Source organism: Carcharhinus amblyrhynchos, chromosome 6 (assembly GCF_965287045.1).
Source record: "Carcharhinus amblyrhynchos chromosome 6, sCarAmb.v2.hapA, whole genome shotgun sequence".
In the NCBI taxonomy this organism is placed as follows: Eukaryota; Metazoa; Chordata; class Chondrichthyes; order Carcharhiniformes; family Carcharhinidae; genus Carcharhinus; species Carcharhinus amblyrhynchos.
This window is the reverse complement of record NC_137329.1, coordinates 72,012,334-72,027,983: the sequence shown is the minus strand read 5'-3', so window position 1 is coordinate 72,027,983 and position 15,650 is coordinate 72,012,334. Positions and strand designations below refer to the sequence as shown.

Below are 15,650 nucleotides of genomic sequence, written 5' to 3'. Positions count from 1 at the left end.
TTCAATAAGATCATGGCTGATCTGTCGTGGCTCAGTTCCACATTCCCGCCCTCTCCCCATAACCCTTAATCCCCTCTCTTATCAAAAACCCATCAACCCGCGTCTCAAAAATATTTAGCGAGGTAGCCTCCACCACTTCAACGGGCAGAGAATTCCAGAGATTCACCACCCTTTGAGTGAAGAAATTCCTCCTCAACTCCATTCTAAACCGCCCCCCCCTTTATCTTGAGGCTGTGCCCCCTAGTCCTACTGTCCTTTCTGAGCGGGAAGAGTCTCTCCACCTCTATCCTATCCATCCCATTCATCATCTTATACGTCTCAATGAGATCTCCTCAATGAGATTATATAAAGGAGGGCATGGATGTATTCCGTGTACTCTGGCCAAAATTTTACCTTTCATCCAGCAGCAGTCAAAACAGATTAACATCTCATTTATCTCACTATTTGGGTGGCACCACTGCTCAAAATTGACTACCGCATTTTCCTACATTAGAACAGTGACCACACTTATGCTAAAGTAATTAACTGCAAAACATTTCTGGCCATCTCATGGTTTGGAAGGTGTTACATTTTTGAACATTGGAGGTGCTACATGTCACACAAGTTTGAGAGTCCTGTCATTCCCATTATTTCCCTCAAATTCTTTGATGGGAACATCTGAGCAGGAATAAAATCAGTTGGTTAACCCACAAACCTGAATACTTCTTTGGACATAATAAAGAGTTGTCTTTGTAGTGCAAAAAAGGAGAAATGAAAATCAATTGAAGAAGAGGAGAAAGCTGCTCAAACCATTCTTAGTCTCCACAAATCAGAATCATGTGAAACGCTATCACCACCACACAGGGCCTGAAAATAGTCAGGGTCTAAGCTGTTAGTGGGTTTTAGTCTTTCTGGCTGCATACTCTCTGAATTTTGTAAAATTCTCATATGTATTAGGATTGCTGACCAGTCTGGTATAGCTGGGAGACTCCCAGAATTTCCCCCAAACCCCTCACTATTAGAAGTGCTATGGAGATATTCAAGTTTGTTCTGCCTGGTGGCTTGGCTCATTACCTGTTGATGCTTCACACTGACTTTTGTTAGTGATGGCGTCTTCCAATAGATGTACATCTGTCTGGCAGCAAATGTATGAGTGGCAGGATTCCATAAAGAGCATTTCCACGCAGGCAAGGAGCACTTTATCTTTCAGCCAAACCTTAGATACAGAATACCATCTTGGCCAGCACATGGAAGGTTAGGGCAGTTCAATCTTTTGTGCGCTCATAAAGTGACAGGCTGAACTCCAACACCTGAAATGACCCCACCAAGGTTTCCATGAATTGGACAAAATGTCTGCTGCAGGAATGGAGGGGGGGGAATTGGATGCTTGCCATGTCATGGTAAGGAAAGATCATAGATTTAATTCAGACCCCCTCTCTCTCAAATCTGTACACAACCTGTACAAATCTTAGGACTGGGATCTGTGGCCATTCTAAAACACAGCTCTTCAGGCACAATCTCCAAAAGAATAAAAGGACAGCAACTTTGAGGGAAATCAAAGAAGTAGGAGTGGGGGCAAGAAAGATTAGCTCACTCTACATTTCTACTCCATGACTGTTAACGATATCAGGAAGGAAGAATGATTGAAATGTTGCTCGTGACTGAATATTTCCCCTTGTTAAACATCATTGTACTTGCTCCTCACGCCAGGCTTCACATGCAGACATTTGTTTTGCTGTTAAGATCAATAAAGATTTATTGCAAAGGAGCTGAGCGTTAGTGCAGTATTCCTATTTTCCTTATTTACTCACCCCATTTGGATGCTTTTCCACACTCTGAGGTCAAATCCATTTGTCAACAAAATGTGTAACACTTCACAGTGATCGACAGCACATCAAAAACCCTTTACGCGAATGTAGGCAAAGAATTCAGGGAAGGTCCTTGTGAGCTATTCCCATACACAGCAGTCAGTCACTTCACCCATTCCTTGTCCTCCTCCACCAGAGTAACTTTGCTTTAGTTTTCCTTTGTTAATTGGTCCACTGCCTTTTTCTTTAAACATATATGTCAGACTGAGAAACATTGTCGGTGTTTGTGGCCACACCACCCTGTCCAGAAACAAATGCAATGAGCCAGAATTTACTGCCAAAATAATGACAAGGCAAATGGTCTTTACTGTTATTTGTGGGAAAGTTTTACAACAACATCAGAGGTGGAGCAAATGCACAATTAGATGTGAATGTTCAAAAATTGTTAGTTGAGTTACTTTGTGAAAAAAGCATCTTGTCCTCATTCCGCTCATGATTTTCATGCAGTTGTCATATTTGTCCATTAACTGTCCAGCAAACTTTCACAGGAATGTTAAATCTCGTCATTACTGCACTCTTCAAACAAAGTCAGTGCCAATCAACCTCACTGGCACTGAAAATTTTTTTCGAAGTGTGGATTCGCATTCCTTCACATCTGATTTCAACACTTCTGTGGAAGAGTGCTGGTTAATTTATAGTCCCTACCATTGTGTCCTAGTTGCTCTAAGACTTGCATTTGACAGTAGGCCTGCAGTTGTCTTGTCATTTCCTGTCAATGTAAAGCAGTAATTGGCACATCTTGATGCAGGCGTAGGTCTCAGTCTGATTTAAGAATTATCTAAAAGTTCTGTTAAGGAATCTGTTTTTGACCTATGTATTGATGCTATGTCTTTTGCACTGATAACTGCCTAAACTGGGCATTACAGGAGGACGGGCATGGGTACAGTGCTCTTTCCCAGAGTTGGTGCAGACTTGAGGGGCTGAATGGCATCCTTCTGCACTGTAGAGATTCTATGGTCCTACGTTACAAGTGATGTCAGCAAGTAAGCCCTCCCGTTATTCCTTTGTCATGATTAATAAAGTGAACAACAGGGCAAAGCCACGTGCAGAGTTCTTTTCTGGCAGTCAATGCGCAGCCTGCAGTATAGGCTCACCAGCAATGAATGCTGTGCTGCCATTGGATTTAGACCAGCATAACTACAGTCTCAAGACAAGATGACAAGATGACAAGACTTGGTGTTAACTTTGCTCAGAATGTGACAGGATCAGCAGGACAGTTATGGGATCAAATTCCGTGATATGGTTTTCCCTTCCCCCACCCCCCTAAGAAAAGCCTGGTCTCTTTTTACTGAAAATGTCAATAAATCACACTCTGGCAGAGCTGCCCTAGGTTTTCCAGTGTAGCATTAACGCTGAGCGCAAACAGCAAAACCAAAAAAACCCATCAATTTGATCTCGGAAAGAAAATAAAAAAAATCACCACATAAAGCTTGAAACATCAGATAACACTTATGGATTTCAGTGCAATTTTCTTTTCCCCGAAGCATGCATTATGAAACTGGGTCAATCGCTTACAGGCTGGAAGCAACACATTCATCATGGTACACTCCAATGTGACAGAACAATAGGGGTCTTTCACTGTCGGAGGATATTGTAAAATATGGTCCGCGCCATCAAGCAAATCGACAATCTCCGACTACCTAAGCACAGGGAATAAATGTCACTGTGGCAACCTGACCCCTTGCTAGGCAGGCTTATGCGTTTGTGTTGCCAACTCTGGTCAGAATCATCCCTGGAGACTTCATCGAATGACCTCTCAACCCTGACACCTATGCACCTGATAACCCTGTTTCCCCTGTGAGCTGCAGAAGCAGACATGATCAGGAAGGTATCAGGACTCTCATGTTATGCTTGTGTGGTGACTGGGGCAATTTAGAATGATTTCAGGCTTGGGGGGTTAAATGACAAGGATCTAATATTAAAATGATTAGGTAGGGTGGATACGGAGAAAATATTTCCATGCAGGCTATCGAGCCCCTCAAGCCTGTTCTATCCATTCGATTAGATTATGGTTGACTTATACTTAGCACAGAATCATAGAATCCCTACAGTACAGAAAGAGGCCATTCAGCCCAGTCACGTCTGCACTGACTCTCTAAAAGAGCATCTTTACCCAGGCCCACTTCCTTGACCTATCACCATAACTCCTATACTTACCATGGCCAATCCACAAAATCTACACATCTTTGGACACTAATGCACAATTTAGCAAGGCCAATCCACCTAACCCGCACATTTTTGGACTATGGGAGCAAACCCATGCAGGCATAGGAAGATTGTGCAAACTCCACTCAAACAGTGACCCAAGATCAAAATTAAGCTGGGTCCCTAGTGCTGAGACAGCAGTGCTCACCACTGTGCCACCGTGCTGCCCAAAACTTCAAATCTGTTCACTCACCTCAGCTTCATATTCCCTGACCTAACAAAGATCTAGCTTAAAATCTCTATCCCACAACCCATCTACAAAAAGTGCTCTTTAAATTCACTCTTGATTAGCTCAGCTCGATTTTAAAGGACCTGATTCTGGATTTCCCCAACAGAAGGAATATCCTCTTTGCAGCTACACAATTGAATGATTTTACACACATGATTAGATCAGCCTTCATCTTCTAAACCAACACGTCCCTGGGTCTTAATCCTCACAGCCCTGCTATCATTCTATTGAGCCTGCACTCCACCCCACTTGAGGCAAATATATTATTTGTGAGGACTGACACTTGTAACTGAACACAGTGTTCAGGATGCATGTCTGACCAAGTGACAGCTGCCAAAGTTCCAGATTTGGTCTGGAGGATTGAAGATCAATCTCCAGGACATTGCTATGAGTAACCTTGGGACTTTTAAAAAAAATTAATTATGTCATTTTCTCTCAACAATTCCCTTGACTAGATATAAGCATATCTAAAATGGAGACAAAAGGGCTGTTTGGCAATCATCATCCAATTGGGTAATAAGTCTTCTGGCTTTCCAAATGGTGTAGGAAGACAGTGCGTCATAAAGATGGATGTGTTGGCTGACTAATGGCTGGAATGTGAAGGACAAGTTATATGATGAAACATCCAGGAAGATTTAAACACAGCTGGCAATCCAACACCAAGTGGTTGTACAACTGAAGCATTGTCATCTGCGGTCAGCCTGTTTGGAGTTTTTTGGATTACATATTGTACCTGTACATTAGTTTAGTGATCTGTGTACCTTGAACATGTAACTTCCATTGCTCCCCCACAACTCTGAGTAATTTCACCATTTAGAAAAAATCTCATTTATCTGCCCTGGATCCAAAATGAATGGCCTCACGTTTCCCCATGTTGAAAGGATGACTATAGGTAATTTGCTGAGGAAGGATCTTGGCTCAGACAATTAGGATATAGAATCAGTTAAGGTGGAAATTAGGAATAACAAGAATCAGAAAATACTGATGGGAATGGTTCATAGATGCCTCCCTCCTCTCAAATATGGCTACAGCATTGGACAGAGCATTAAGCAAGAAATAATTGGAGCACTTAACAAAATTAATGTAATAATCACGGGGCACATTTAAAATTCACGTAGCTGGTACAAATGAAAACGGCAAAGGTAGTCTGGAAAATGAATTTGTAGAATGATTTTACAGCAACATACATTATGGACCCAATTAGGGACAAAGCTATTTTAGATCTTGGATTGTGCAATGAGGCAGGGTTAATTAGCAATCTCATTGTAAAAGGTCCACTGGGAAATAGTGATCATACTACAGTTAAGTTCAATATTAGTTTTAAAAGTCACATACTCAAATACAAAACAAGAATCTTAAAGCTATAGGTATGAGGGGAGAATTGACAGATGTTGACTGGATAAATAGATTAAAAACTAAGGTGGTAAATAAACAGTGGAAAACATTCAAAAAAAGTACTCAATAGAAAATCATTTCATAAAAAAAAACTAAAATCTCAGCAAGAAAGATTCATGGAATCCACTGAATCCCTACAGTGCAAAAGGAAGCCATTCAGCCCCTTGAGTCCGTACTGACCCTCCGAAAGATCATTCCACCCAGGCCTAACCCCCTGCCCTACGCTCATAACCCCACACATTTACCACGGTCCAAGCACCTAATCTGCACATCTTTAAACTTGGGAGGAAACCAGTGCACCTGGAGGAAACCCATGCAGACATGGGGAGAATGTGCAAACTCCGTACAGTCACCCAGGTCCCTGGCACTGTGTCACCGCAATGCTAACCACAGTGACACTGTGCCACCCTTCTATGGTTTAGCAGGAAAATTAAGGATAATACTGAATTAAAAGTCGCTTATAATGTGGCAAAAAATTGTAGTGACCTGAGACAGGGTGACCTTTAGACATCAGCAAAGGGCAACCAGAAAGTGATAAACAGTGAAAAAGTGAGGGCTAATTAGGCAAGGATATAAAAAAGGATTTATGAGTTTTTACAGATAGATAAAAGGAGAGTAGCCAAAGTAATTTTTTTTTGTTCATTCATAGAATAAAGGTATCACTGGCTATGCCAGCATTTATTGCCCACCGCTAATTACGCTTGAAATAAGTGACTAGCCAGGCCATTTCTTAGGCATTTTAAAGATGGCTGTGAGTAAGGACGGCAGGTTTCCTTCCCTAAAGGATATCAGTGAACCAGATAGGTTTTTTACAACAATCGACAATGGTTTCATGGTCATCAGGAGACTTTTCATTCCAGACTTCTATGGAATTCAAATTTTGGCCATGGTGGGATTCGAACCCCAGCCCTCGGAGCATTACCCTGGGTCTCTGGGTTATTAGACCAGTGAAAATATCATTCTGCCACCGCCTCCCCTTTGAGACAGGGACATGAGATATTATGATGGGAAATGAGGAAACAGCAGAGTCTTTAGACAATTTTTAGAAGATACAAAGGACATACCCAAAATGGGTGGAGCAGAGGGGAAGGGGAGTGAGGAAAATAAGCCTGAGGATGAAGGAAGGGCCCTGAGGGGACCCCATATTGGTCAGTGTGTCTTGTGAGTCCTCTGGCTTTGGGGGAGGGAGTGCCTGTGTGCTGTGGGAAAGGGATTAATATCAGCAGATAAAAAGGACCGGAGAAACAAAAGGCTCTAAGTGCTCTCGCCAGCGGGAAAACCAGTGTTTCCCAATGGCATCAGCAGTGTTTGTCAGGTGGGATTCACCCACCTTGACTATTTAAATTAATGGATACCACAAAACATCCAGCTGTACAGATAGAGGGCGCCCTGACCTCAGCAGTGTGAGATAGAACCCCTCCCCCCACAATGGATATAGTGATCCCCGCTGACAAGGGGAGCACCCCCAACCCTTAGCACAGAAGGACATCCTCCAAACCGCACCCGCCAGCCATCACTGAAAGAACAAGTTACTTGAGAAAGAATATACTGGCACTGGAGGGGATTCAGAGGAGATTCACTCGGTTGATTCTGGAGTTGAGAGAGTAGGCTTATGAAGAGATACTGGGACTATACTCATGGAAATTTAGAAGAACGAGGGGGCATTTTATAGAAACATAAGATTATGAAGAGAAAAGATAAGATAAAAGCAGGGAGGTTGTTTCCACTGACAGGTGAAACTAGAACATGGGGGCATGGCCTCAAAATTAGGGGGAGCAGATTTAAGACTGAGTTGAGAAAGAACTTCTTCATCCAAAGGGTTGTGAATTTGTGGAATTCTCTGCCCAGTGAAGCAATTGAGGCTACCTCACAATGTTTTTAGATAGATTTTTGAACATTAAAGGAATTAAGGGTTATGGTGTGCGGGTGGGTAAGTGGAGCTGAGTCCATGAAAAGATCAGCCATGACCTTATTAAAATGGCACAGCAGGCGTGAGGGGCCAGATGGCTACTCCAGCTTCTAGTTCTTATGTTATGTTCTTTAAGTTGCCCCTTTACCACAGCACACAGGCACTCCCTTCCCCAAAGCCAGAGGACTCACAAGACAGACACCGATATGGGGTCCCCTCAGGGAACTCCCTTCACCCTCAGACCACCACTCCCTTAGGCCACCCCTTTAAGCCTGCTCCTCAGCCTCATTTTGAGCCAAATATGCACTGCCCTGGCACCCTAGTGCTGACACCCTGACCTTGGCACCTTGGATTCCAATGGGGAGGCAAGAAGGTAAGCTGCGCCCATGTATCCTGGACCTAAATCCCCCCCTCCCACCACCCCCCACTCAGAGGGCTGTACTAACCTGTGCATCTGCAGCGGGGACCATTTGCCAGGTCCCCATTTGTCAATAGATGTTGTAAATCCTGACGACATGATGCTGCAGGGAAAGGGTAACGGATTAATAATACAGCAAGGAAGTTAATGATATGTAATCTTATGATAATAGGGTTCCCAACCGTTCATGGAAGGAACCCCATTTTGTCATTGGCAGGCAGACCCCCCGCCCCCAGGAGTGGAGAATCTGGCCATAGACAGGTTAAATGACTATCACTATCAACATGGTGGCACATGGAAAATAATACAGAGAAGCATGAGGTCATTCAGAAATGCAGAATATTTTTTAAATGGTGAGAAACTTAAATGTTCAGGGACTTGGGTATGCTCATGCAAGGGACATGGAAAGTTAGCATACAGGTGCAACAACGAATTGAGGAGGCACATGGCATATTGGCCTTTATTGCAAACGGACTGGAGCACAAGAACAAGGAAGTCTTGTGACATATGTACAGAGCTTTTGGGTGAGACCACATCTGAAGTACAGTGTGTAGTTTTGGCCTCCAGATGTGAGAGAAAAATGTACTCGCGTTGCAGGCAATACAGAGGCAATTCATTAGATTGGTTCCTGGGATAAAACAGTTGTCTTATGGTGAAAGGTAAAGATTAAAAGAATGAGAGGTGATCTAGTTGTAACGCACAAGATTCTGAAGGGGCTCGACAGGATGGACATTGAGAGATTTTGTTTCCCCTATCTGAATAATCTAGAAGCCACTTAACATCCTGCCTTGGAATTATATCACTGTTCCTTCACTGTCATTGGGTCAAAATTCTGGAACTCCTTCTCTAACAGCACCGTGGGTGTACCTACACCACAGAGGCTGCAGAGGTTCAAGAAAGCAGCTCAGCACCACCTTCTCAAGGACAATAAATGCTGGTCCAGCTAGTGAAGGCTATATCCCCTAAGTGAATAAAAAAAAACATGGGGGCATTGTCTTTGGATTAAGGGGGGTCAATCATTTAGGGTCAAAATGAGGATAAGTTTTTTCACTCAAAAAGTTGTACATCTTTAGAAATCTACCCCTGAGGGTTGTGAACATTCCACCATTGAATACATTTATGGCTGGGATAGACAGACTTGTGATTTTGCAGGGGACTAATGGAAAAGTAAAAGCTAAACAATCCTATACTTTCTCAGAAGATTAAGGAAGTTTAGCATGTCAGCTATGACTCTCACCAACTTTAACAGATGCACCATAAAAAGCATTCTTTCTGGTTGTATCACAGCTTGGTGCGGCTCCTCCTCTGACAAAGGCCGCAAGGAACCACAAAAGGTCATGAATGTAGCTCAATCCATCATGCAAACCAGCCTCCCATCCATTGACTCTGCCTACATTTCCTGCTGCCGACAAAGCAGCCAGCATAGCTAAGGACTCCACCCACCCTGGACATTCTCTCTTCATCTTCTTCCGATGGGAAAAAGAAACAAAAGTGAGGTCACGTATCAACCAACTCAAGAACAGCTTCTTCCCTGCTGCTGTCAGGCTTTTGAATGGATTTACCTTGCACTGATCTTTCTCTACACCCTAGCTATGACTGTAACTTTACATTCTGCACTCTTCTCATTTCCTTCTCTATGAACAGTATGTTTTGTCTATACAGCACGCAAGAAACAAAACTTTTCATTGTATGCTAATACGTGACAATAATAAATCAAATCAATCATCTATGGACATACTGGACGGAGACTTGAGGGACCATATAGGTTACCCCTTCTATTTTTTATGTTTTCATAGAATCATAGTTTTACAGCACAGAAAGAGGCCCTTTGGTCCATCGTGACTGCACTGACCATCTAACACTCATCTAATCCCATTTCCCAACACTTGGTCCACAATCTATTAAGCTATGGTGTTTCAAGTGCTCATCAAAATGCTTCTTAATTTTGTGAAGGCTCCCAATTCTGCCACACTTTCAGGCAGAGAGTTCCAGATTGCCACCACTCTCTGGGTGAAAAGGGTTTTCCACAAATCCACTCCTAACCTCAGACAACTTTTAGCCAGGCAGCCCGCGTTCAGAGGTGAGCGCACTTTCAGCAAAGTGCCAATGGCCACAGAGCAGCCAATATTTCCACAAGCCACAGTTAGCTTCCATCTGGGCTGCCTAGTTCAAGAGATTTTCTCTGCTTTTGTTAAAAGCAACAGCAGTAATTCCTCGATGGCTCTGCTTTCTTTTTCTGATGATTTAAAACCCGTGAAAGGTTTTAATCTGCAGCGTCTGATTTGCACACGGTACATCAGTCTTTCTGAAAGTCTTAGATCTCCCCGGGTGGTTTAGGCAGTCCCTCCTATCATTTCCTTCCCCAGTGACGGTCTTTTTCTCTTTGATGAACTAGCTGGCGTTTGAGAGTCGGACAAGCTGTTGCGGTGATAAAGTGGTTGATATTTGGAAATGAGTTAGGCTGTTTGACTGATGAAGCATTCGCCTTGTGTAATCTGATAAATGGGATCAAAGGCAAGTGAGTGGCTTAGAGCCCGGTGCAAACAAATGCTGTGTCCCTCCTGGAAAATACCTCACACTGTTTATGGAGCACACCTTGACTGAAATATATTGCCCGTACTCTTGTTTCCTAGAGGGTCCCACCCTATTAAAATACTGCATGCATATGGAAGTTGGGTGAGAATGGTCAAACAGCCTGCTGGTACTCAGTGCAAGGAAAATACAGTCACCTGAGTCAGCTAGTCAAAGGGGACCATCCAGCAACACCTGTATTCCAGCAATAACTGGGAAGACAGAAAACATTGTGACGCAGGGGTAGGGGGAATGGATTGGCTAACTGAATGGAATTTAGCACAGATTGGAGCTGGGAGGAGTGCGAGAAACAGTGAGTAAAAATGATGTGGCTATTTCCAGCTTCCCTGTCCCCAGACAGGTACTTTTTCCCTTCAGAGCTGACGATGACAAATGTCGCTGGTCCAGTCCTCTTCAGAAAGTGGCATGTTTTTTTTATTCTCTCTTTATAAAATCCCTCTTCCTCCTGCATAGCCAGCGAGATTTATAGTTTCCCATCAGCTCCAGGGCTCAGGGAATCAGCCTCAGAAAGTACACATCAATTGAAAGATAAATGTATTCACACTGCAACACTATATTGCCTACTGCCTCTCCACATTACAGCCTTTTTTAGTTGCATGTGTGTATAATGGGGCTTAGTGAAGCAAAGCTCAACAGATCTAGGTTTTTTTTAAAATTAATTTTATGGGATGTGGCCTCACTGGCTGGGCCTGGATTTATTGCCCATCCCTAGTTGCCCTTCAGAAGGTAGTGGTAAGCTGCCTTCTTGAACCTCTGTAATTCCTGCTCTTGTATCCACAGTATTTATCTGGCTGGTCTAGTTCAGTTTCCGGTCAATGATAACCCCCAGGAGGTTGATAGTGGAGGATTCAGCCTTGGTAATGGCATTGAATTTCATGGGGGGAGGGTTGGATTCTCTCTTGTTTGCTCAGAGTGTGGACTCTCAAATCCCCTCAGTTGCAGGTACGTTTATTCCTAAGCCCTTCTCATGTTTGATTTAAGGCCAGGAAACCAAACTCAGGTACAAGTGCTCCCAAAGCAACTGATGGCAGTTGATATTTAGGAGCCATCATTTTCCAAGTCCGCCGACAGTCCTGAACACATTGACACCGTCTTCAATGTGTATACCCAGACTGCTGATTGGCTAATTAATCGGGAGGAAAACCAAAGGGAATGCTACATTTTCTCTTAATGATTTATGGGCTTTGATGAAAATTCTGAAGTTGCACGTGGTAAAACAGTAAGTTCCCCCAAGTTTCTGCTCGCCACATGGTCCAATTAAAAAAATAGCAGACTCCAGTTATTCATTTAAAGAGGAAGCTCATGCCATGCTCCATTTCTACTCTGGTTCGTTGCTCCATCTACAAACAATACAGTTGCCAGAAATAAATTCTCCAGACAACCCACGTTTGTCTAGCAGCACAAGGAACCTTAGATTAACTAATCTGACTGAATTTTGAGAGGAAGATGCTTGGGCTGGGATACTCTGACTGTATCGGTGGCAAAATCCACTGCGAGTGAGAACAGAAAAGTTGGCATTCCAGTCAAAGCTCCATTCACTTGCAGCGGCGTCGGAAAATCCCAGCCGCAAATGAGTGTAGAACATTTGGGCTTAGGCTTGTCGATGAGGGCAATGCAATTGTAGTCTACATAGGCTCAAGTAAGGCTTTTGACAACGTCTGAAATAAGAGACTGATCACAAAGGTAAGAGCCCATGGAATCCAGGGTAATTAGGAAAATTGGATCCAAATTTGGCTTAATGGCAGGAGACAGGGTGTGATAGAACTAGACTAGGAGCCTGTGTCTGGTGGTGTGCTGCAGGGATCAGGACCAGTGCTGGGTGCCTTGCTGTTTGTAGTGGACATTAATAATATAACCATGAAAGTAAGACGTATGATCAGTAAGTTTGCAGATGACATGAAAATTGGTGGTGTGGTAAATAGCAAGGAGAAAAGCCTTAGATTACATGATGATACTGAGGGGCTGGTCAATTGGGCAGAACAGTGGCAAATTGAATTTAACCCTGAAAAGTGTGAGGTGAAGCATTTTGGGAGCACTAACAAAGTAAGGAAATGCACAATGCACAGTAGGACGCTAGAAAGTACAGAGGACCAGAGGGACCTGGGGATGCATATCCTTAGACCACTAAATGCAGCAGGACAGATACATAAGGTGGTTACAAAGACATTTGGGATATTTACTTTTATTAACCAAGGCACAGAATATAAAAGCAGGGAGGTTATGCTGAAGCTGTATAAAATGCTCATTAGATTACAGCTAGAGCCCTTTGTGCAGTCCTGGCCACCACAATATAGGAAGGATGTGATTGCACTAGATAGAGTGCAGAGGAAATTCATCAGGATGTTGCCTGGGCTGGAGCTTTTCAGCTATGAAGAGAGGCTGGTTAGGCTGGGGTTGTGTTCCTTATAGCAGAGATGGCTGAGGGGAGAATCTGATCGAGGTGTACAACATTTAAGGACATAGATGAGGTAGATAGGGTAGAAAGGAACCTTTTCCCTTTAGAAGGGTCAATAACCAGCGGGCATAGATTTCAGGACAGGGGCAGGAGATTTAGAGGGGATTTGAGAAAAGACTTTTTCACCAAGAAGGTGGTGGGAATCTGGAACGTGCTGCCTGAAAGGGTGGTGGAGGTGGGAACCCTTACAACTCAAAGTCCCTGCATACAAAGCAATCGACTATGTGCTGGAAAATGGGATTAGAATAGAGAGGTGCATGATGGCCGGCACAGACATGATGGGCTGAAGGTCCTCTTTCTGTGCTGTAAAACACAATGACTCTAACATTAGGTGAGATAATGCAGCAGGTCTTAAGGAATGTATCTTGCAATTGCTATCTCAACAGCCTTGCAATGTTGTACTTCACAGTAGATAGTGACATGAGTAAGGGAGATGAATGTCACCAAATATGGTTCACCTCCACTGCAACTTCAGCTTCCTTCCTTTCTAACTTTGCAAGCCCAATGTGGTGATGATAAAATCTGGCTCACAGGCTGAGTAAATTGGGTCTGTTCCCTCTGGAGTTTAGAAGAACAAGAGGTGACCTCATTGAAACCTACAAGATTCTGAAGAGGCTTGATAGGGTGGACACAGAGATTGTTTCCACTGGTCGGGGAATCTAAAACACAGGGCACAGTCTCAAGTAAGAGACTGATCATTTAGGACTGGAATGAGGAGAAATTACTTGGCCCAAAGGATTGTGAATCTTTGCAAATCTCTATGCCAGAGAGTTATGGCTGCCCCTTTGTTGAATATATTTAAGACTGGGCTAGACAGATTTTTGGTTTCTCAGGGAATTAAGGGATAAGGGGAGTGGGACAGGAATATGAGTTCAAGCCTAAGATTGGCAGTGATATTATGTTCTGAATGGCGGAACAGGCTTGATAGGCCATGCAGTCTAGTTTTGCTCTGATTTCTTGTTCCTATTGAGTTTGGGCTGTCACAGTGGTGACTTGATGTGTCCAACTCATTGTATCACACAAAGGAAATGGCAACAGCACAAAAGCAGAGGCTGTTAAGAAACAACATAAGGTCTATAAATTCTGAATGCAAGTTTACAGCAGTCGTTTGGTAGTACAGAGCTTGAGTATTGTTGAAAAAAAAAGGACACACTGTGGAAACGTTTCATCTTGCATTCATCAGGACAGCCTCGCAAGAATACCAAGATCGGAATTCTCTGACCTTGCCCAAAACTGATTTTCTTGAGTCCCACTGTTGTCAATGGTGATTTGACTGAGCGTTATATTCTCCATTCTCATGGCAGCAAAGTCAGGGCATACCGCACCGAGAATTCTACTGAGAAATCTCAAAAGGGACAACAATTCATATTGCATAAAAAGGGATGCTGACTGGTTGAGGCATTGCCATGGCGAATGTACCAGGAAGCTATTGTCCTCCCTGCTTTTGTTTATTCATAAAAGGTGCAATGCCTGGACATGTTCTTTATGTTTGCAGAGTCGGGTCCCCAGCTTCGCTTTTGCCACGCAGTTTAAACTGTTGATCCCTTTGAAATTTGGCATTTTTGTGATTGTGTCCCGACGAAAAGCTTCAACAGCACGTCTTTCTTCTCAGCAACACTTTACATATTCTTTGAAGAGTTAAATGGAAAAACTAAAACTTCCAAGAATCGTGTAAGGGTTGGAGAACCTTCTGGAGAGAGTCAGCATCATGGTCTGCATGGCCAGCAACTGCCTGCGCCAGATTAGACGACCTGTGGCTCACGCTTAGGTCTTCATCATTTCATATACCATTTATTATTAGAAGCAACTTTGGTTGAAAGGTCGTTGTTTAATCCAGATTCTATTGCAAATCATTTGCCTTGCTCTGTGCCAACAGTCTCTCAGTATGATTTTGACTTGTGGGTCACCTTGCCCTTGTTGCAACCCATCTCAGATAAAGCTTCTGATTTATTGCTACAGTAAAGTGCTATCAGGACTCAATCAATACCTGCTAAGAGATTCTGACTGACTTCATAAAACCACTTGAATTTATTAAGATAATATTAGTCAACACCATTAGCTGTGATGAAACCACATGCACACACAGACCACAGCATTTTCTATTTTCAAGAAAGTAATTTCAGGGGGAGGCCATAAATAAATATGGCCGGCTGGCAGTTCAGCTAAATTTTAATGACTTATATAATACTCCATGGATTTATAATTTTTAAAGGTGAGCCTGCCATTTTGATTGTGTGATTCAGGATGTGTCCATGCTACAGATACTGTGCATCTCTCGTGCTTTCTGCAACAGCATTGTGTAACAGCGTGTTACTAACTCTGCAGCTTGTCACCATTCAAGGCAACAGGGGCTCCACTGGCTGCAGAGATCAGGACAAACTCCAAGGAAATCCCATTCCTGGAAAGTCCTAATGCCATCTCGTTACCAAACCTCCAGGGACACAAGCAGGCAGTGCCTCTGGGGGTCATGCACTAGTGGTTGGAACAACAAGTTGTGTGTCACAGTGCAATTTGAAAATGAAAGGAACTATTAAAATGGTGCGTCAGAACAGGATGACAAAAAAAGCTCTGAAGGCCTTTTGCAAAGGTTCAGAAAACAT

The 15,650-nt window shown here is 43.2% G+C and overlaps 1 protein-coding gene across 6 annotated transcripts in view; it reads right to left on the bottom strand.

The window, feature by feature from the left end:
- Positions 1–15,650, bottom strand: part of LOC145344001 (xylosyl- and glucuronyltransferase LARGE1) — a 448,675-nt gene that overhangs the window by 271,672 nt on the left and 161,353 nt on the right. For 5 of the 6 annotated variants that reach the window (XM_080190638.1, XM_080190639.1, XM_080190640.1 and 2 more), the window contains one exon: positions 8,032–8,106. The exons of the other annotated variant lie outside the window; for it this stretch is intronic. In XM_080190638.1, coding sequence (XP_080046764.1) covers positions 8,032–8,106 — 75 coding nt within the window. The remainder of the gene's footprint in view (positions 1–8,031; positions 8,107–15,650) is intronic. 6 annotated transcript variants of the gene reach the window in all.